The 17,409-nt window shown below is 33.9% G+C and overlaps 1 protein-coding gene across 2 annotated transcripts in view; it reads left to right on the top strand.

Annotated features, from left to right (window-relative positions):
* Gpatch2 (G-patch domain containing 2) overlaps positions 1-17,409 on the top strand; it is a 140,008-nt gene that overhangs the window by 87,128 nt on the left and 35,471 nt on the right. Inside the window, exons 6-9 of one of the 2 annotated variants that reach the window (XM_042682037.1) lie at positions 4,804-4,871; positions 10,558-10,597; positions 13,783-13,843; positions 16,874-16,942. In XM_042682037.1, coding sequence (XP_042537971.1) covers positions 4,804-4,871; positions 10,558-10,597; positions 13,783-13,833 — 159 coding nt within the window. In that variant the 3' untranslated portion in view covers positions 13,834-13,843; positions 16,874-16,942. Of the gene's footprint in view, positions 1-4,803; positions 4,872-10,557; positions 10,598-13,782; positions 13,844-16,873; positions 16,943-17,409 lie in introns of those variants that run through there. The other variant, XM_042682036.1, reaches the window with a different exon arrangement.

The following is a 17,409-nucleotide window of genomic DNA, read 5'->3' on the forward strand; positions in this document are numbered from 1 at the left end:
CTTACAATGACCTCCCATCTGTCACATGTCATGCATTTTGTATGCACTTCTTTTTCTTTTTCTTTTTTTAATACCCGATTGAGTTCTTTCCTGAACCTTCTATAAATCCATTGTTTTACTTTGCGTGAAGTGCCAGAGAGTAAAGATAAAAGATGAATTCTTGAGAATTGTTTAATGATGTTGATCTTATTCTTAAGAAACAGGAGAAAAATTTGGAATAGAAGGATTCTGTGACTCAAGGCTTTATCGAGTAGTAATGTAACTGAAATCACCCAACTGAATAGACACCAGTAGTAAAGTTAAGCATAATTTTGTATGTAAGTAAGTTCCTAGTAATATTTACTGAATTTTGTCCATTAAGCCATAGTGTTGAGATTAGAACAATCAGTGTATTCATAAGGAGCTAGACACTTAAGCTAGAGGTGAAAAAGTGACCCTGGGAAACCTTGAATGCATTTCTCACTTGTGTTCATTTTACTGTCAGCATAGCCCTTGGAGGGAAACCAGAAAGGCTCTGTGTGAAAACAGCAGTTTAGAAAGTTACATTTGGCAACTTGAGGTAGAGATAGATTAAATACAACTCCCTTCTTAGAGGTGATTTTTTATCTTCTTCCTAAATCAGATAGCTACTTTGTTTCCCTTTAATCTTATCGATGCTATCCAATTTATGCTATTTGAATTGCTGCATTTTTGTATTTAGGTTGGAAGTAATTCGCAAGTACTTTTTTTCTTTTTTACTTTTTCCACATGTGATTTTAAAAGTAATATTAATGTTATTTTCCTGAATCTATTTTCTGTTCCCCAAATAGATTGTGCCTTTTGTGAATTGTAACCATGCTGTGATTTTATGAGAGTAGATGACATAATGAAATATTTTATTCATTCTTCTACCATGTTGTAACAGAATTCTTAGAACCTTAGTGTAAAAACATAGGTGCCCTCATTTGAAATGACTTTGGAGAATCTTCTTTAATATTAGATTAAAAGATATATCCTAAAATTTCTGAAAAAAATTAGAACAGTATTTCTCTTTTTTCAGTGAACATAAACCTTCAGACTAAGCATCAAAATCCATTTGCTCCCACTTTATCCTCCTGTTACTTCCCACCCCTAGGGGTTAAAGTCATATTTTTGAAATGGTTTTTGTTCACTTGTTTTCTTTAATATCTGTCACATATATTTGACTGACACATTTCTAGAACATACTAGAGACCCTCATGCAGAACCTGCTAAACATTAAAGGCTGTTTCTTTCTTCAAAGGAGTCAAATTAATAATTGTCCTAAGAGAAACAGGAAACTTCTAGGGCTTGACAAGCCAGCTGCGGGACTAAGACAGTGCCCCCTCCAGCTGGAGGCCGCACAGATTTGATTGGCCAGTCCTCACGCAATTGAAAGGCCTTCTTTGAATGGCAGCCTGCCACAAAAAGTGTTTGGAGGCATGGGTACCTAAGCAGAATAGCACTCAGGAGGCAAATAGGCTAGAATTGAGAACTCAGAACAAAACTGAGGAGGAAAGGGTGTAATAGTCAAAAAAGGATCAAGACAGTAGGTTCCCAGCTAAATTTTCCTCATTTGTGATTGTGGAAATTGAAACAGGTTTTGTAAGACAACATGAAAATGAGAAGGATATAAAACCAACTGTTCTGTTTATCTGTTGAGGAAACTGCTGTTACAAATGAGTGAAAAAGTAAGAAAAGGCTCTCGCCGTGCCTAGCACACTAGAGAAAGGTATCAGGATCATGTACCTGAATTTCCTACTAAAGGTATTTAACTGAGCTTATAATTTACATGGCTGTTGCATTTTCATCTCCCACTACCATATTCATTTATCAGAAGTTGATAAGTTGATGGTAAAACAGAGCAAATGATGAACAGTATAATGACATAAAAGTTAGATGATCTAGAAACCATTATTTCTGTCTGGCTTTGAAGTTCATTTGGCTTTTTAAAAATTTGTATAATAGGGCTGAGAAGGTGACTCAGTGGTAGAGTGATTGCCTTGCATGCATGAGGCCCTGGGTTTGATTCCTCAGCACCACATAAGCAGAAAAAGCCGGAAGTGGCACTGGCTCAAGTGGTAGAGCGCTAGCCTTGAGCGGAAGGGCTGAGAGACAGAGCCCAGGCCCAGAGTTCAGGCTGGGTGACCAACATAAATAAATAAATAAATAGTAAATTAAATAAATAAATGTGATTTATCAAGCATTGTCTTTTTCAGGAATTGGTGGAAGGCATGTTTGGAGGAATGAAACCATTACCATTCTTATTTACTAGAAATTAATACTTTGATCTGATATTTGAACCTTAGTTTGCTTGTGATTTTCCACTGAGCTTCAATAACTACTCCTTCATTTTATTTCTATGTGTACTCATAATTCATCATAAAACAACTATAATTGTTAGCAATTCTTTAAGTATATTTCTTCAAACCTAATATTTTGAAGTGTTCTGCTCACAAAGTTAAACATGTGTTGGAACACAACTGTAATTTCAGCTTTATATAATGGAATCATGAGTTCAAGTACTGGTATAAAATCAGCCAGTGCGATATTGTAACATCTTGCCTCAAAGGAAAAAGAAGAAAAAAAGTGTTTTAAAGTTTAAGATCTACTCCAGCTTCAGTCTAAAACTTGATTTTCACAGGTGAATTCTCTATTGAATATATTATTCTTAGACTTTAGATAAGCATGTCTGTAATCATTAAAGTAGGAGTAGGTTTTAATGGTAATAACATTTATTTCTCCTGAGGCTGACCAATCATAACTGTATGTCAGTGATGCTGTATTTCATTAAAAAAATTCTAAACTATGAGTATATTTTTATTCCTTAAACATAAAGCATAAATTGACTTGAAATAGCTATAAAGAATATTTGCTTCTGTTTTTTAACCCCATTACTAGTAAATATGTAAAACAATTTAAATATCTACATTTGCTACTGTAAATCTTTTGTGAATTATTTGTTGAAAATTGAGTTGAACTTACAGGTTTTTATACTTGTGCAATTTCTGAGAAATTCATAGTATGATTATTTCTGACTAGACTGAAAGCTTGCATTTGTATTGTGGTATAAATTAGTTATAAATTCTTTTTTATTATATTCAGTTCTATTGTTTTCATCAGACAATTTATCACATGAGTATGTGTGAAATTCCTTTGTTTATTAAATTTCAGATTATGTACTTTAAGCCAGAGCAAGACTCAAAACATTTTTCCATAAGTATAGCTTCAGGTAAACAAGCAATTTTAGTCCTGAAAATAGCTTCTGCTTCTGTCAACATGTTGTTTATTTTTTCTCTGAGATAAAAAGTTCAGTTTTCTGATATTTGTAGCAAGATAAAGTCAGTAAACAAGATTAATATAGTGTGGAAAAGGTTGTCAGCAGCCCTGGCAAAGGAAATAAGTTGCCTGTACATAGAACATAGTGTAAACTGAATAAAAGTGTCAGGTCCACCATGAGATAATGTGATCATGAACCTCTAACAAAGCATGACATAGGCACAGTCGACTTTTCTCATAGCCCCACTGTAGAAAATGGATTACTGCATTCCAGGGATACCCACTGGAGTAGCATGAAAACCACATTCTGAGGCGAATGGTGGATGTGGTCTTGGAGTTAAGCCACATTTACCTGTGCTGTTCCAGCCATCCGTTATCAATGTTATTGTCTGTGCATTTGCAGTATTTACATTTCTTGGAATTCCTGTGTGTATGCTGGCATCCTTGTTACCCATGAGATTCAAGAACAAATAAAATTTTTGAAAATGTTTCTTTTAGAGGTATATTACTGCCTTACATGCTTTTTTTTAATTCTCTTCTATTTAAATGGCATTTCTATAAGTAACCGTGTGTCTTGTTTTATGAAAGAGCCTGTCTTAACGTTTTACTGTCGCTCTATGCCTTCTATTTGTGATAGTAGATTCATTTGTGCTTGGTGCTTTAGTTCCCTTTGAGACCTTTCTGTAAGATTGGTATGCTGTGAAATTCTTTAAAAATGAGTGTAGCTTATATCAAGAAGTTATTTGAATTTGTTGTTGGAATTCTAATTTTTTAAATTACATTGTAAGATATTGCCCTCTTACATCAAATTAGGTTTTGTTCAGTGTAAATATACAGGTAGCTTATAACTTTGTGGACAAACTATAATATAATAATGCTTCCTTGACCAAATTCTTGTGTGCATTTGAACTTTTACATTATAATATATATTATTTATATTTAGGAACTAAGTACAAATACAGTGGCCCATGGAAATATCTGCTGATCTAATCAAACTCTTTTCATCATCAAATTAAATACAGGAGCAGCTGGACAGTATTTGCAAATGAGTCACTGATCTGTTTAAGAATGTTTACAGGGCTGGGAAGGTGGCTCAATGATAGAGTGTTTGCCTTGCATGCATGAGGCCCTGGGTTCGATCCCTCAGCATCACGTAAGCAGAAAAAAGCCAGAAGTGGCACTATGGCTCAAGTGGTAGAGTTCTAGCCTTAAGCTGAAGAGCTGAAAGAGTGCCTAGGCCCAGAGTTCAGGCCCCATGACCAACACCAAAAAAAGAAAAATAATAATAATATTTACATAGTTTAAATATACTTTTAAAACAGTCTTTAAATTCTTGCAGAATATCTGTGACCATCAAGATAGTTTTTACCAAGAATTAGATTATACTTTTGGTTTATGCAGTTTTGTCTTGGATTTGAGGATGAAGGTTGTAGGCTCCAGTTTACAACTATATTCTCATCCATTACATCCTTATCATCTGCTGTTGATCTGCAAACCAATCTCTGATTCAAAAAACTGTCCCCACAGGTTTCCAGTCCTGGCCCTGTCAGTAACAAGAGGATGGTTCACTTTTCCCCAGATTCTCATCATCACGAGTGAGTACTCATTAACTGAATAACTTTGTTCAGATATTTTATTTCTTTACAAAAAGTGGTAACTATTGTTAATGAAGATGGTTTAGTCTTTACCTGTATTTTAAAAAGTAAATACCATATACATATAGTTGTACCAGGGGAATTTAACTTAAATCCATGTCCAAAATTTAAATGAAAATGTTTAAGTATATTTTATGTTTGTGATAAAGTTTGAAATGCAGGCACTATGTTAGAATTCACTTAGTAGCTGAAAATGTGCACATTTTCATGACCCTGATTAGCATTATACCCCTCTAGTCAGCCATCTTTACCCTTTCCCTAGTCTCTCGATGTCACCTGCACTTTCCACCCCCTTTACCTTACCTACCAATATACCAAGGTCCTATGTATGATTTGAGATTGTTTTACAAAGAAGTTTATTTATTAGAATGTACCAGTTGAAGTTAACAGACTAAATAACAGTAGCTTAGACCAAAAATGTGTGTGTGTGTGTGTGTGTGTGTGTGTGCTTTGTTTTGCTTTTTAGGCTTTCCTGTTTTGTCTTCTCACATGCATCAGGAAAAAGAACACAAGGACCTGCCTATTTGTTTCTCTATTTTATTAACTTAATTGCTAGGGCTACTTTAATCAAGCATTTTCTACTTGGTTGCTTAAACAACAGAATTTATTCTGTCACACTTCTAGAGTCCAGAAGTCCAAGACCAGGGCGAGGGCGTATTAATTCTTTCTGCAGGCTTTAAAGGAAAATGTGCTTCATGTCTCCCTACTTTTGATGGGGTGCCAGAAAGCTCTGGTATTCCTTAACTTGAAGTACCATGTGTAACACTGCTATCATCTTCTCCTGGAGGTTTTCTCACCTATGTGCCTTTGTTCAAGTTTCTTCTTTCTTAAGGGCACAGAGACAAATACATAACATTTTACAATGTTACTTATCTTAATGACCTTATTTTAACTTGACTACTTATAAAGATCAACCAAATGAGATGATATTTTGAGTTAGGACTTAATACCAACATAATTTAGGGAAACCACCATCCTTACTTACTAATGTTTTTCATATGCTCAGATTTATTGTCTCATTATCTCAAGATGGTTGATTTTGATTCATATCTCATGTCAGCTAATAGCTTTAACACCTTACTAGGAGACAAAATTCTTAACACTACTCACTTTTTTCTTTTTAACAAGACCATTTATCTAAATAATTCTGTTGATCATAATTCCCCCTCTACCTCTTTGTCTCCTTACTTGCTATTCCCAAAACTGTCTCATTTTGTCTTATTCCATTTCTCTCTCTCTCTCTGTCTCTCTCTCGCTCTCTCACACGTAGAGTATTTTGTCTATATTTGTCCTCCCTTTCCTTCCTCATTTGTCTTTACACTCCCACTAATGCCAACACCCCAGACCAGAAATTTTTCCTAATGTTCTTTATGTTAAAGTACATGTTAATTATTCAAAGGCATTTCATCATGGTGTCTCACACATGTGTATATACTGTAGATTAATTACCTAGATTGATAGATACATGCATGCATACATACGCACATATGGTCTTGTATATGCTTATGCATGTATTTATATTTTAGAGCTAATATTCACTTATGAGGGGAAAATGTGTACTTTGTCCTTAGGAGCAGACTTACTTCACTTAATATGATGATTTCTATGTCTATCTATTTCCCTAAAAATGATATAATTTCATTTTTCTTTATGCCTACGTTTTTGTTTATATACCACATTTTATTGACCCGCTCATGAGTTGTATGGTATCTAGTCTATTTTCATAGCTTAGCTACTGTGAATAGTGCTTCAATGAACATAGTTGTACAAATGCTTCTAATATACCCTGACTAACATTCCTGTAGAGAAATGCCTAAGAGTGATACTGCTGGATTATATAGTAGTTCTGTTCCTAGTTTTCTGAGGAACCCATATTCTAATTTTCATAGTAGTTGAGCAAGTTGAAGTCCCACCAACAGTGTATTATTGTTCACTTTTCACTATATCCTCATGAAGATTTGTTATAGTTTTGATTGCTATCCAAACTAGAGTGAGGTAGAATGTCAGTATTGTTTTGATGAGTGTTTTCTTTTATGGTCAGGGATGACAAGTATGTCTTCATATATTTGTTGGAGGTCCCACTCTTGACGGAGAAAAGCTATAAGACATTGGAAAAGGCTTTTATTTTATACAAATATTTATACAAACCACTTAGTTGAGATACACGTCGACATGTTTCAGGTTGAGTTATCTTAGATTAACATGGTTTTGGAATTGGCCTCTCCGTGCTTTAAAACAGAAGCAGACTCCATTTTTCTTCACTTTGTCTCTTTCATTGCCACAGCAACATATATCTGAAAAAATGTGTCTGTATATGTGTATGTGTGTGTATGTATGTGTGTATGTTGTTTAACAGAAGATATATAGTCATTGAGTTGGCCAGAGATAGTTTCAGTTGTGCGTTTCCCCACACTCGAGCTATACTAAGTGGTTTCTTATTGTTTCTTGTCTTTCTCTCACTCAGTCTGCTCCCTAAATCTAATACATTTCCAGCATGTCATAGTAGAAAAATCAACGTATGCTTGCCTTTGGAATATACAAATAATTTTCCAGGGAATAATATTCACCAGTAGTTTTAAGTAAGTCAATCTCCTGATTCCTTGCTTCTGCCTATACACTTATTTCCTGAAATTCATCATCTTTTTAATTTTTCCCTACAATTACCTTTCTCCCATTTTAGGGAAACAAAAAAGGAATCCTCATCTTTGCCCATCCTAATCTTACTTTGACATGCAGTATAAAACTATCATCAGTTCCAAACAGGTATTTCCAAATGTACTGATGTCCTTTTTGAGGGGTAGAATTTATTGACTATGTTACAAATCACTTTGCAAATCAGACACATAGTTGCTAGTTCTTTTCCTTTTTAATAGTTAGTAGATGAGTAACAGGACTTCTTACTCTAGAGAGGTTGTAGGATATTTGGCATAAAACCCAAAGTTCACATCATCAAGTGACTTTTATTTCCATTTATTCTTTTTATGTTAATTTATCAATTTGTGTGAAAAAGGTTTCTGAACTCTGAAATGTACAAAAATTAAATGTAGATGCTAGAAACAACTTTGATCACTGAACATGAACTAATTTGGCAAAAAGGTCATTAATGATGTCCTTAGTGTGATCCCCACTACCACAATTTTTCTAAAACATTATAGTTATGAAAATGTAATTGTTTTTTATAAAATAACCCTTAATTTTGTACTATTTAAGATACTATCTAGCAGTTATTTCCTGGAAAGACATAAAATCCAATCATTAATGTTATTTTAGTAGGAAACATTTAAATAAATCAGATATTCATTAATTTTGCTACAGAACCACATAAAAAAGTGACAAGTCTTCATTCAGCTAAAGCAGAGAAATTAGTATCTGAGTAAAAATTAACTTTCAAAATTCATATTTAATTGTGTTACCTTTTAAAACATACAGATGTGAAAATGTTTAAAAATGTAAGACTAGCTCATAAAAACTACATATAAGCATAAAGTAGGTTTGTTATGATAACTCAACCACTCTTTTGTGTGGTTTGTTTTGTTTTGTTTTGGTTGGTCGTGGGGCTTGAACTCTGGGCCTGGGTGCTGTACCCTCAGCTCTTCAGCATAACGTGAGCGCTCTACCACTAGAGCCACAGCGCCACTTGGGGTTTTCTGGCTGCTTATTGGAGATAAATGTCTCAGGACTTTCCTGCCCAGCCTGGCTTTGAACCACGATCCTGAAATCTCAGCCTCCTGAGTAGCTAGGATTATAGGAGTGAGCCACAGACACCCAGCCATAATTTTTTTCTTTGTAACTTTTCTTAACCACTTACTAATAATTATTTTAAGTCAAGATAAATATGATTGCTTACTTGATTTTTTTCCAATATTTAGTTTGCTTTTATTTCATTTTTAAATAAGAGATTTTTTTGCTTAAGGAATTATATATAGCTCAGACTTATTTTAAATGCACATGAGTGACTCATTACAACCCTATGATGAATTCCTGTATAAAGCAAATATTCACCCCTTATTTTATCTTTTGTGTAAATAGCAAGTTTGCTTAAAGCAAGATTTGCCTGGATTAAAGGTTATGTTCTTTGGGAATACATTTATACTTTGAAATCTAGCACCTATTGTATCATAGGGAGACTGGCTTTAACTCTAGATTGAACTCTAATAGACAGACTTGATCAATGCCACCTTTGATTTACTGTGATTTCCTTGGTTTAGTAATTTAGGTCACATATGTTCTAATTTTTATTTGTATAATAAATATAAAAACAGCCCCTTCTCATTTAAGGTACTTCCAAAATATCTATGTGAAATGCAGAAATATTAAAATACATAGGAAACATGTAAACAACACTTTATTTCAGTCAATGGTATGGGAGACGGCTACAGTTTTTAATTTTTTATTACTTTTTAAACTGAGGTATGCATTTGAATTTTTAAAAATATTTTTCTTAAAGCAAAAGACATAATCCATAATAGAGTGGAACCATAATAGAGACACCATTTTGTAATGCCAGGAAGTCTCCATTCTCACATAGGCTATGGAATCTGCTCTGCCAGGGAGCACAACCATCTATGAGCTTGAGAAATGTTTCAGGAATGCAAAGGCATGTAAAAGAGCATAGAGCTATAAGGCCATTAGTTCTCATTTTTGTCACCACAGAGAAGTTGGGGTAGAAGTAAGGTACCAGGAGATGAGGTTTTTCAGTGTAAAATCCATACCCTGTTATGTGGTGGAAGGAAGCAAACACCAACATCCTTGTTCCTGGAACTGGAACATGAGCATTGTCTCATAAAGATTTTATGAGAATAGAATATAGTATATCCCTTGTAAAGAGGGCTCTCTAAAGACACTTAGTAGTAATGTTCTAGAAAAAAATAACATCGACAGTAATCACGATATCATTCCCCAAAATGGTGGGCCACTTGTTGTTATGCACAATGCTGCCCGTGCACTCAATAAGCCCAAATGGAAGGATAGCCTGGGGGCTTAATCTGAGCCCCCAGGGACAGCTGTAGCATTGTGGGGCAGGCGGGGCAGGAAGAGATGCGATGCCTTTGATTGCTTGGTGACTTCTGTATTCTTAATGTTGTGAACTGGTTCGCAGCCAAATTCCTGGCTGATTTAATTGAAAAAAAGTGAATCTGAGGTACATTTGACAACTGATCCAGATTTTCAATCCAGGGCTTTTTATACTGTTTCTAGGAGAAAAACTTCACAAGAGTATTCTGGTGGCTTTAGCTTTTTTTCTGAGTCCAGTAATCTAAAGGTCGTAATTTGTTGTAATGATGCTGTAATTAAGTTGTGGTAAATGATAGCGTTTGTAGATTTTTATAACCAAAATTGATTCATAAAATGAATACAGTCCCAGCAGTTTATGTTAACATAATTAAATGGAAATGTAATTCTAACTCAGTTTGCTTATTAAATTGAAAATTACTGGGTTATAAGCACTCTTACATTTCTGTCAAAATTGGTGTAAGTGTTGAATTACATGAAATATCCATTAAAATAAAGCATATTTAAGGCTGTGTTGCTGGTGGTGAATCAGTCTGGTGAGCACATTCAAATCGGTGATTTGAGAGCAAGTACTGTCAGCCAGTTCCTGCTAACACCTCTTCTCTTTCCTCCACAGCCATTGGTTTAGCCCTGGGGCTAGGACAGAGCATGGCCAGGTAAGGAACATCCTCATCCAAAAGCAGTCGGTCTCTTTCAAATATTTATCTATTTCCCTTTAGGATAGTAGGTCAGCTTTATGAGAAAAAGGCTATAAATAAATCCCTAGCTTATTTTTAGAGGAGTTAATGGTGTACCAGGGCTTCACACACTGACATATAAATGGTCCTCAACACCAGAGTTTTCACAAACTACTGCTGCATTCCCGAGTCACACGATTGACCTCATGGAAAGGCCTGTAACACATTCATGTGTGAGACTTCATTACACATGGTTTCACAGAATTGAGGGAGGGAAGTGCTTTTGAAAGTAATTTTTATTAAATATAAGATGAACATATGATTATTTTTTATGAAAGTGTAGAATTTAGCAGTCATTTCTTACCTATTTCCATTCAATCTATAAATGAATTTTTTTAAATCTCCTCTTGCTATGCATGACAATACAACGATTCGTTGGTTTAACAAAGAACTTGGCATTCATTTCAGTTGTCTTTGCACATATAATAATTCATCTAGTTCCTTTGTCTTTTGAATGCATTACTTTTCCCTCTGTACCATGCTAAGGTAATTTAGAGATTATATTATGAGAAGCTTCAAAGCATATACATTTTAGGCTTTGAAATTTTGCATGGATTTTTTTTTTTGTTCATGATGAATGATGTTATTTTTTTATTGGATGATCGTAAGAAATCACACTTTTAAAATACATGGCAGTGATAAAATCCAAATCCTTGAAGAACATTTCTTCTGAGGAGTAGGAAAGGGAAGTAGGCAAAAAGAGAAGCTTATGTTTAGAAATAGTAATTGATTACCTTACTCTTCTCACTGATGTGTAAAGTCTTCATATTTAGATGCAACAGTCATAGGTGCATCTATATATCTAAGGAGGTGGCATGTGTTTCATTATAATCTGTACTATATTTCTTTGTCTTATTAATTCTCTAACATATAAAAGCTTAAGAAAAGAAAAATGTGTTGGGAATTCAAATTCATTTGCAATGATTTTTCTTATCTAGTCATTTTCCATGAGTGATTTTCCCTTTGAAATATACTTCTTGCATCAATATAGAATATATTCCTGCTATTGCTGTAAGTTTGGAAACTGTCCTATGATGTGTTTATCTTACTATCTGGAATGCAAAAAATTAGACATTCTACCTTCATATCTCTCAACACAGCATGCTTACAATAAAATTCCGCTTCTATATCTTCTAGCATAAAGGAGATATTTTATCCCAAAGTGTAATCTTTTTGAATCTCATTGTTACCTTATAATTTTTTTAACTTTTAAGTTGATGTTATAAAGTTGGGCATTATTGTATAACTGGAACTTTGACCTCTAGTCAAATTTACTCTCTTGTGAAAATTTAATTAATAGCGAAGACTACAGTATAGCTTAGTGTTAGAGTATGTACCTAACATGTACAAGTCCCTGGGTTCAATCCCCAGCACTAAAAAAAGCAAATGGATAATAGCTTACAAAGTAGAAAGTTGATGGACTTTGACTAATATTTAAATCTATCTTTTGTTTGAACTTTACTATAACAGATTAGATTTTTATCTTGACTAGAGAAATTATCCATTAATATATGTAGGTATTTCTTTCATCTTGTAGTAGTTATATTCTATATTCTATAGGCTCAAACACTTAATCATTCACTCCTGGGCAATGCTCTTTGGAGAAAGACAGGATCAGTTTCTCCAGTCACATCTTCATCAACCAATCAATATATATCCTTGATATTTATGTGTGTTTCTGTTTTAAGATACTTTATTTTGTATGTAGATTATTGGCTTATAAATACTAAACTCAGAGCCAGTAACCCTGTAACTCATACCTACATATGACTTAAATAATTCACTCATATTTTTTTCTGTAAATTTGAGTTTTGAAACAGTGAAATTACCCCCAACATATAAATTGCAAAGTGCCAACAGAAACATAGAACATAGTGCTCAACAGAAAATAGAAATTCCTACCTGTTCACAGCATAAGAACTGAAACAGGAAGACAGAGTACCCCCTTTTGAACCTTAGCTCCAGCACTCACTTTAGTGAATACAATATATAGCCTTCTATGCATGTCTGTGCATAACTACAAAAGCACTAAGAGAAAGGACCATGATGTTATTCATTGGCTAATAGATGTTAACAAGTGGATGATTTCAACTGTACATATAAGTACACATTATTTATGTTTTGAGAGCTAGTCATAGCTACTTCAGCTTTTAAACCTAACTTTATCATAGCAAACTATTGGAAACCTAGGTCCAAGTGTTGAGATATAAAACCATAGAGAATTATGAAAATCTTAAAAAAATATTGTTGAATGAATGACTTTTACCATGCCTAATCACCTTTTATTTTCCTCACATTAAATTTTCAAAATAAAAATATTAGCCCCATTCCAGTCCTTATTCCTTTTCCCAACTTGTGATTTTTGGTTCTTGTTGATCTTTGATGCTTAATCCTATTCCCATTTCCATTCAGTATTATGATCATACTTTTCATTACACATTAACTAACTAGCTTACCTATCAGCCATTGTCCATTAGGTACTCTCTATTTTAACAAAAAGAACTGTGTTTGAAAAACAGCATATCTTTTCCCCTAACATGGGCATAGGAGCAGTACTTACAATATATTGGTAAGTGTTAAGAAAACCATAGAAAGATCTATGAATCAAGTCAGAGAAGGAAGGAGGGAGAAGCAACTCTTTGAAGCACATATGTATGTGCACAAGTATGCACATGTGTATTTAATTTCTGGGGCTTTCTCTCCCCCAGCATCTTAAATAGTTTGATTTTTTTGGCTGAATTTTACCTGTGTCTGGATGGGTCATAGATCATAGTTGAGATGAACATGAAGAGCCTTGAAATACTTTGGAGATAACTGAGGAGTTCACCAAAAGAGATTCCATTTGAGACACTCCCAAGGTGAATGCCTTGTCTATATCAGATAGTGAGTAGAAGAATTCTGCTCTTTTGTCTCTTCCTCTTCTGTCAAGAATTTGAGACTTTTGATAATCTTGTGAAAAGATCATAAATAGCCACAGAAACTCACTCCATAGGAACACATCTTCCTGGTTTAGTTTAGCAAGTTTAAAAGTTGTATGCCTAGGTTATGCATTTGTGCATTTTAATGTAATTCTTACACACGTCATCTTTAATATACACCTGCAGGTCACTATTAAGGGAATTGTACCTCCGTTTGACCTAAGTCCAGCAATCTGAAAGTTGGAAGGTAAGAAGCACTGCACACCATATTCAGAAGTTCTGTTTTTAATCAGACATGACATTTTTGAGTCAGAATCCTAAGAATGACCTCACTTGTGACACTGATAGGAATTCAATGAATAGAAAAGTTATAATAATGAGAAGTAAGTATTTTCAAAGTATGATAGGTTGTTCTTGCTATCAGACAAGGATCCAGGATCTGTGTTTCTCCTACTGGGAATTCTCAACTTGATTTCCTTTTTCAAAAGAAAATATGTCAGGAATCTTTTACATATAAATATATTTTATTTTACTGTAGTATCCTACATGAATTTTTTTCAGCATTGCTCTTTTGATAATCTGTATTCATATATCAACTTGTTAGATTTATGACCCAGTGACCTAAGGCTATATTTTTATATAAGCTGCATCTTAAAAATTGCACAAGGGCTGGGCATCACTAACCCACCCCTGTAATCCTAACTAGTCAAGATGCTAGGATTTGAAAATCACTATTCAAAACAAGCATGGCCATGGGCAGAGAAGTCCATGAGAATATCAACCAATTAACCATCAAAAAGCCAGAAGTGGATCTGTGGATCAAGTGGTAGAGATCCACTTTTAGTAAGAAACTAAGGCACAGTGTCAAGATCCTGAGTTCAAGCCCCGGTACTAGCACACAAAAAAAAGCTTCCAAAGATATATCCAATTTAGAATTTTATTGGTAAAGTGAGATAATGTGAGATAATTTGGGGCTAATTTTTGTACATAGATGTATATTGCTGTATTTCAGTAACAGTCTTGGTTTTATATGCTGGCCAGAGATGTCAACTTGAGGAAGAAGAGTCATTCATTATATAGCTGTAATATGAATAAATACAGCATTGAAGTTCAGAAAAATGTGTTATAATTTAAATTTATTTAGATGGTGTCTCTCTGAGAACTAATGTTTATTTTCATCATTATAGTTACACTTTCTGAACTAAACCATAGAATTCTTTTCTAGTTCAGGACACTGTAAGTAGCACTTTGAGGTCTTTGAACTGTTTTATCACAAACCTCAGAAAAACTATAAAGGTATCTTTTATCTTAAAATTACAAAAATATTACTTAAAACAGAGGTAGAGATTTCTTCTTCTAGCTTATCTGTGTCACAAGTGTTGGTTTGTGTGTTTATTTATATATGTATATAGTTTATAAGCATTTTAAAGTCACTATGTTTAGAAATTCCAAAGCAAATATTTTTAATTTTTAGTAATAATTTAGCGCCCATATACAAAGTGTTTCTAAATTGAAACACTTTCAGATTAATGGACTTAAGATAAATGGACTTGAGATACTATAGAAAAGTAACCACCATTTTTAATATACTTTATTTTTGTAGTGGTTGATATTTTTCATAAGTAGTAGTAATGGAACATGGCTGCAGCTACATATCATATAACATCACACTCCCCGTTTTATCACACCACTGACACATTCAGTCATTCATTCAACAAATATTTATTGAGTACTAAAAATGGTTCAGACATAGCTCTGAATTCTGGAGATGCAGACAAGTTGAATAATCAAAGCTAAGGGCCAGTCATAGTGAGTGCATGCACTAAATTTCAGTATGGCAGGGATTATGTGTCATTTATAGGGATGGAGGTTAGGTCAGTGGTACACAGCAGAATAATAAATTGTGAACTTACCGATATAATCATATTATAAAAGATTATGAAAGCCTTGCACAGCATAAAATCACATAGCTTGAGAAAGCTCACTGGTTACAGTATAAAGAATGTATTAGCTAGATGCAAGACTGGAGGCAGGGAGGCTGTTTAAGGAGGTTGGTATAGGTGATGAAAAAAAGATGGTCTAGACTAGATGGTGGCCGTTGAGATGGAAAGAAGTAGATACTGAGGATATGTGTATTTAGTTAAGACATTCTTTCTAACCAGGTTCTTAATGATCTAATGTCTGTTCTTGTTGATAAACAAATGATTGTAAATGAAGTTATTGAACAGTGGAAAGCAGTTATCCTTCATATAAAGTAATTGAAGCTAGTCAGACTATACCTAGTGACAGTCAGGATCATTAATTGTAATCATAGCATGGATACCATATTCTCAAAATTTCCTATAAATGTTCCAGTCTCATAGAACTAAGCATTTTACATGGTTTATCTTACTTAATACTCACAGCAGCCTTACGCCAGTCAATATTATTTTATCTCTATTTTACAGGTAAAAACTAGAGCTTAGGAGGGTTAACTACTTTACCTAGGGTCACATAATAAACCTACTGTAAAAAACTATTTGTTAAGCCTAGTGACTTGTTACTGGTAGAGCTGGGATTAGAACCCAGTTCAATATTACATTATTTTAAAGCTTCTATTTTTGCAGAGTTAATTTCTAATGATGCTGATCATCATTTTTTAGCCCAGTCTCCATATAAATCTGCATGCATAATATAAGCTACAGTTTGAGTGAACATGGAGTGAAGAGTATTGTCTACTTGATTTTTGGTTTTTTTTGTTTTTTGTTTTCTTTCCAGTCACGACAAAGCAATTTTGAAAGGAGGTGAATGAGACAATATTTTGAGGAGGCAATCAAATATACAATGTTTTCTAATTATATATTTCTAAGCCAATAATTTTATTGAAGTAGAATGCTTTAAGTGTACTTATTTACTACAGTAGGCAATCATCCACAAAATAGAATTAACTCTTTCATATCAGCCCAAGTGACAGCTTCACAGTTAATGCATTGCTAGAGGTTATTTTACTTCCAGAGACCAGAGACAGACCTGAGTTCTAGACTTCAGCTCCAAAGTTGTGTACTATGAAGATTGTCAGTTTACTATATTGATGAGAATGTCAACCAGATGGCCACCCCTACTGACACTTTGTCACAGTAATAGTGGCATCTTTAGCAAAGGTGTAGTAGGCTTTACTTTCAGAGAAACTCATAGAAAAAGAGATAATGTAAGTGAGAAAATTAGTATCCCTGTGAATAAGATTTTCCCCCAAATATTTGTTGTTTCTACAACATTGTCTGAACACTTTTACATACAGCTCCTGAGAGATAACCGAGCTGAAAGAGGACACAAGAAAAACTGTTCAGTGAAAACTGCCAGCAGGTAAGCCATTCAAAATCACAATTCATTCTCACCATTAAATTCATGGCCCAGGTTTTTCCAGTACTAATGAGAAATGTGGGGAGTTGTAGTTTGGATTACTATTGATTCTAAAATGCCAACTTCAAATATCTTATATATTGTTTACAAGAATCTATCTCAGGATTACTAGTAACAAATAAAAAGATGCATTTTATGTATATTATTTAAAGCTGGTGAAAATTGTAGGATGTTTTTAGAAGAAAACATTTTTATTTTCTATCACTAATGAATTTTAGAGCTTTTTTAAAGTATAAAGAAAATGGAATTACCCTTTTCCTCCAAATTGAAATGTTACATAGATCTTATGACAGACCAATATGTATATTGTATTCTAGCAACATATATGTAAAAACAGAGAGTGGAATAGTCTTTTTAAAAAGTGTTTTTACAATTGCTTTCATCCTATGTTACTATAATTTCATCTTGCATTGT

The sequence above is a fragment of the Dipodomys spectabilis genome, unplaced genomic scaffold (assembly GCF_019054845.1).
Source record: "Dipodomys spectabilis isolate Male_0828 unplaced genomic scaffold, ASM1905484v1 ptg000069l, whole genome shotgun sequence".
Taxonomy (NCBI): domain Eukaryota; kingdom Metazoa; phylum Chordata; class Mammalia; order Rodentia; family Heteromyidae; genus Dipodomys; species Dipodomys spectabilis.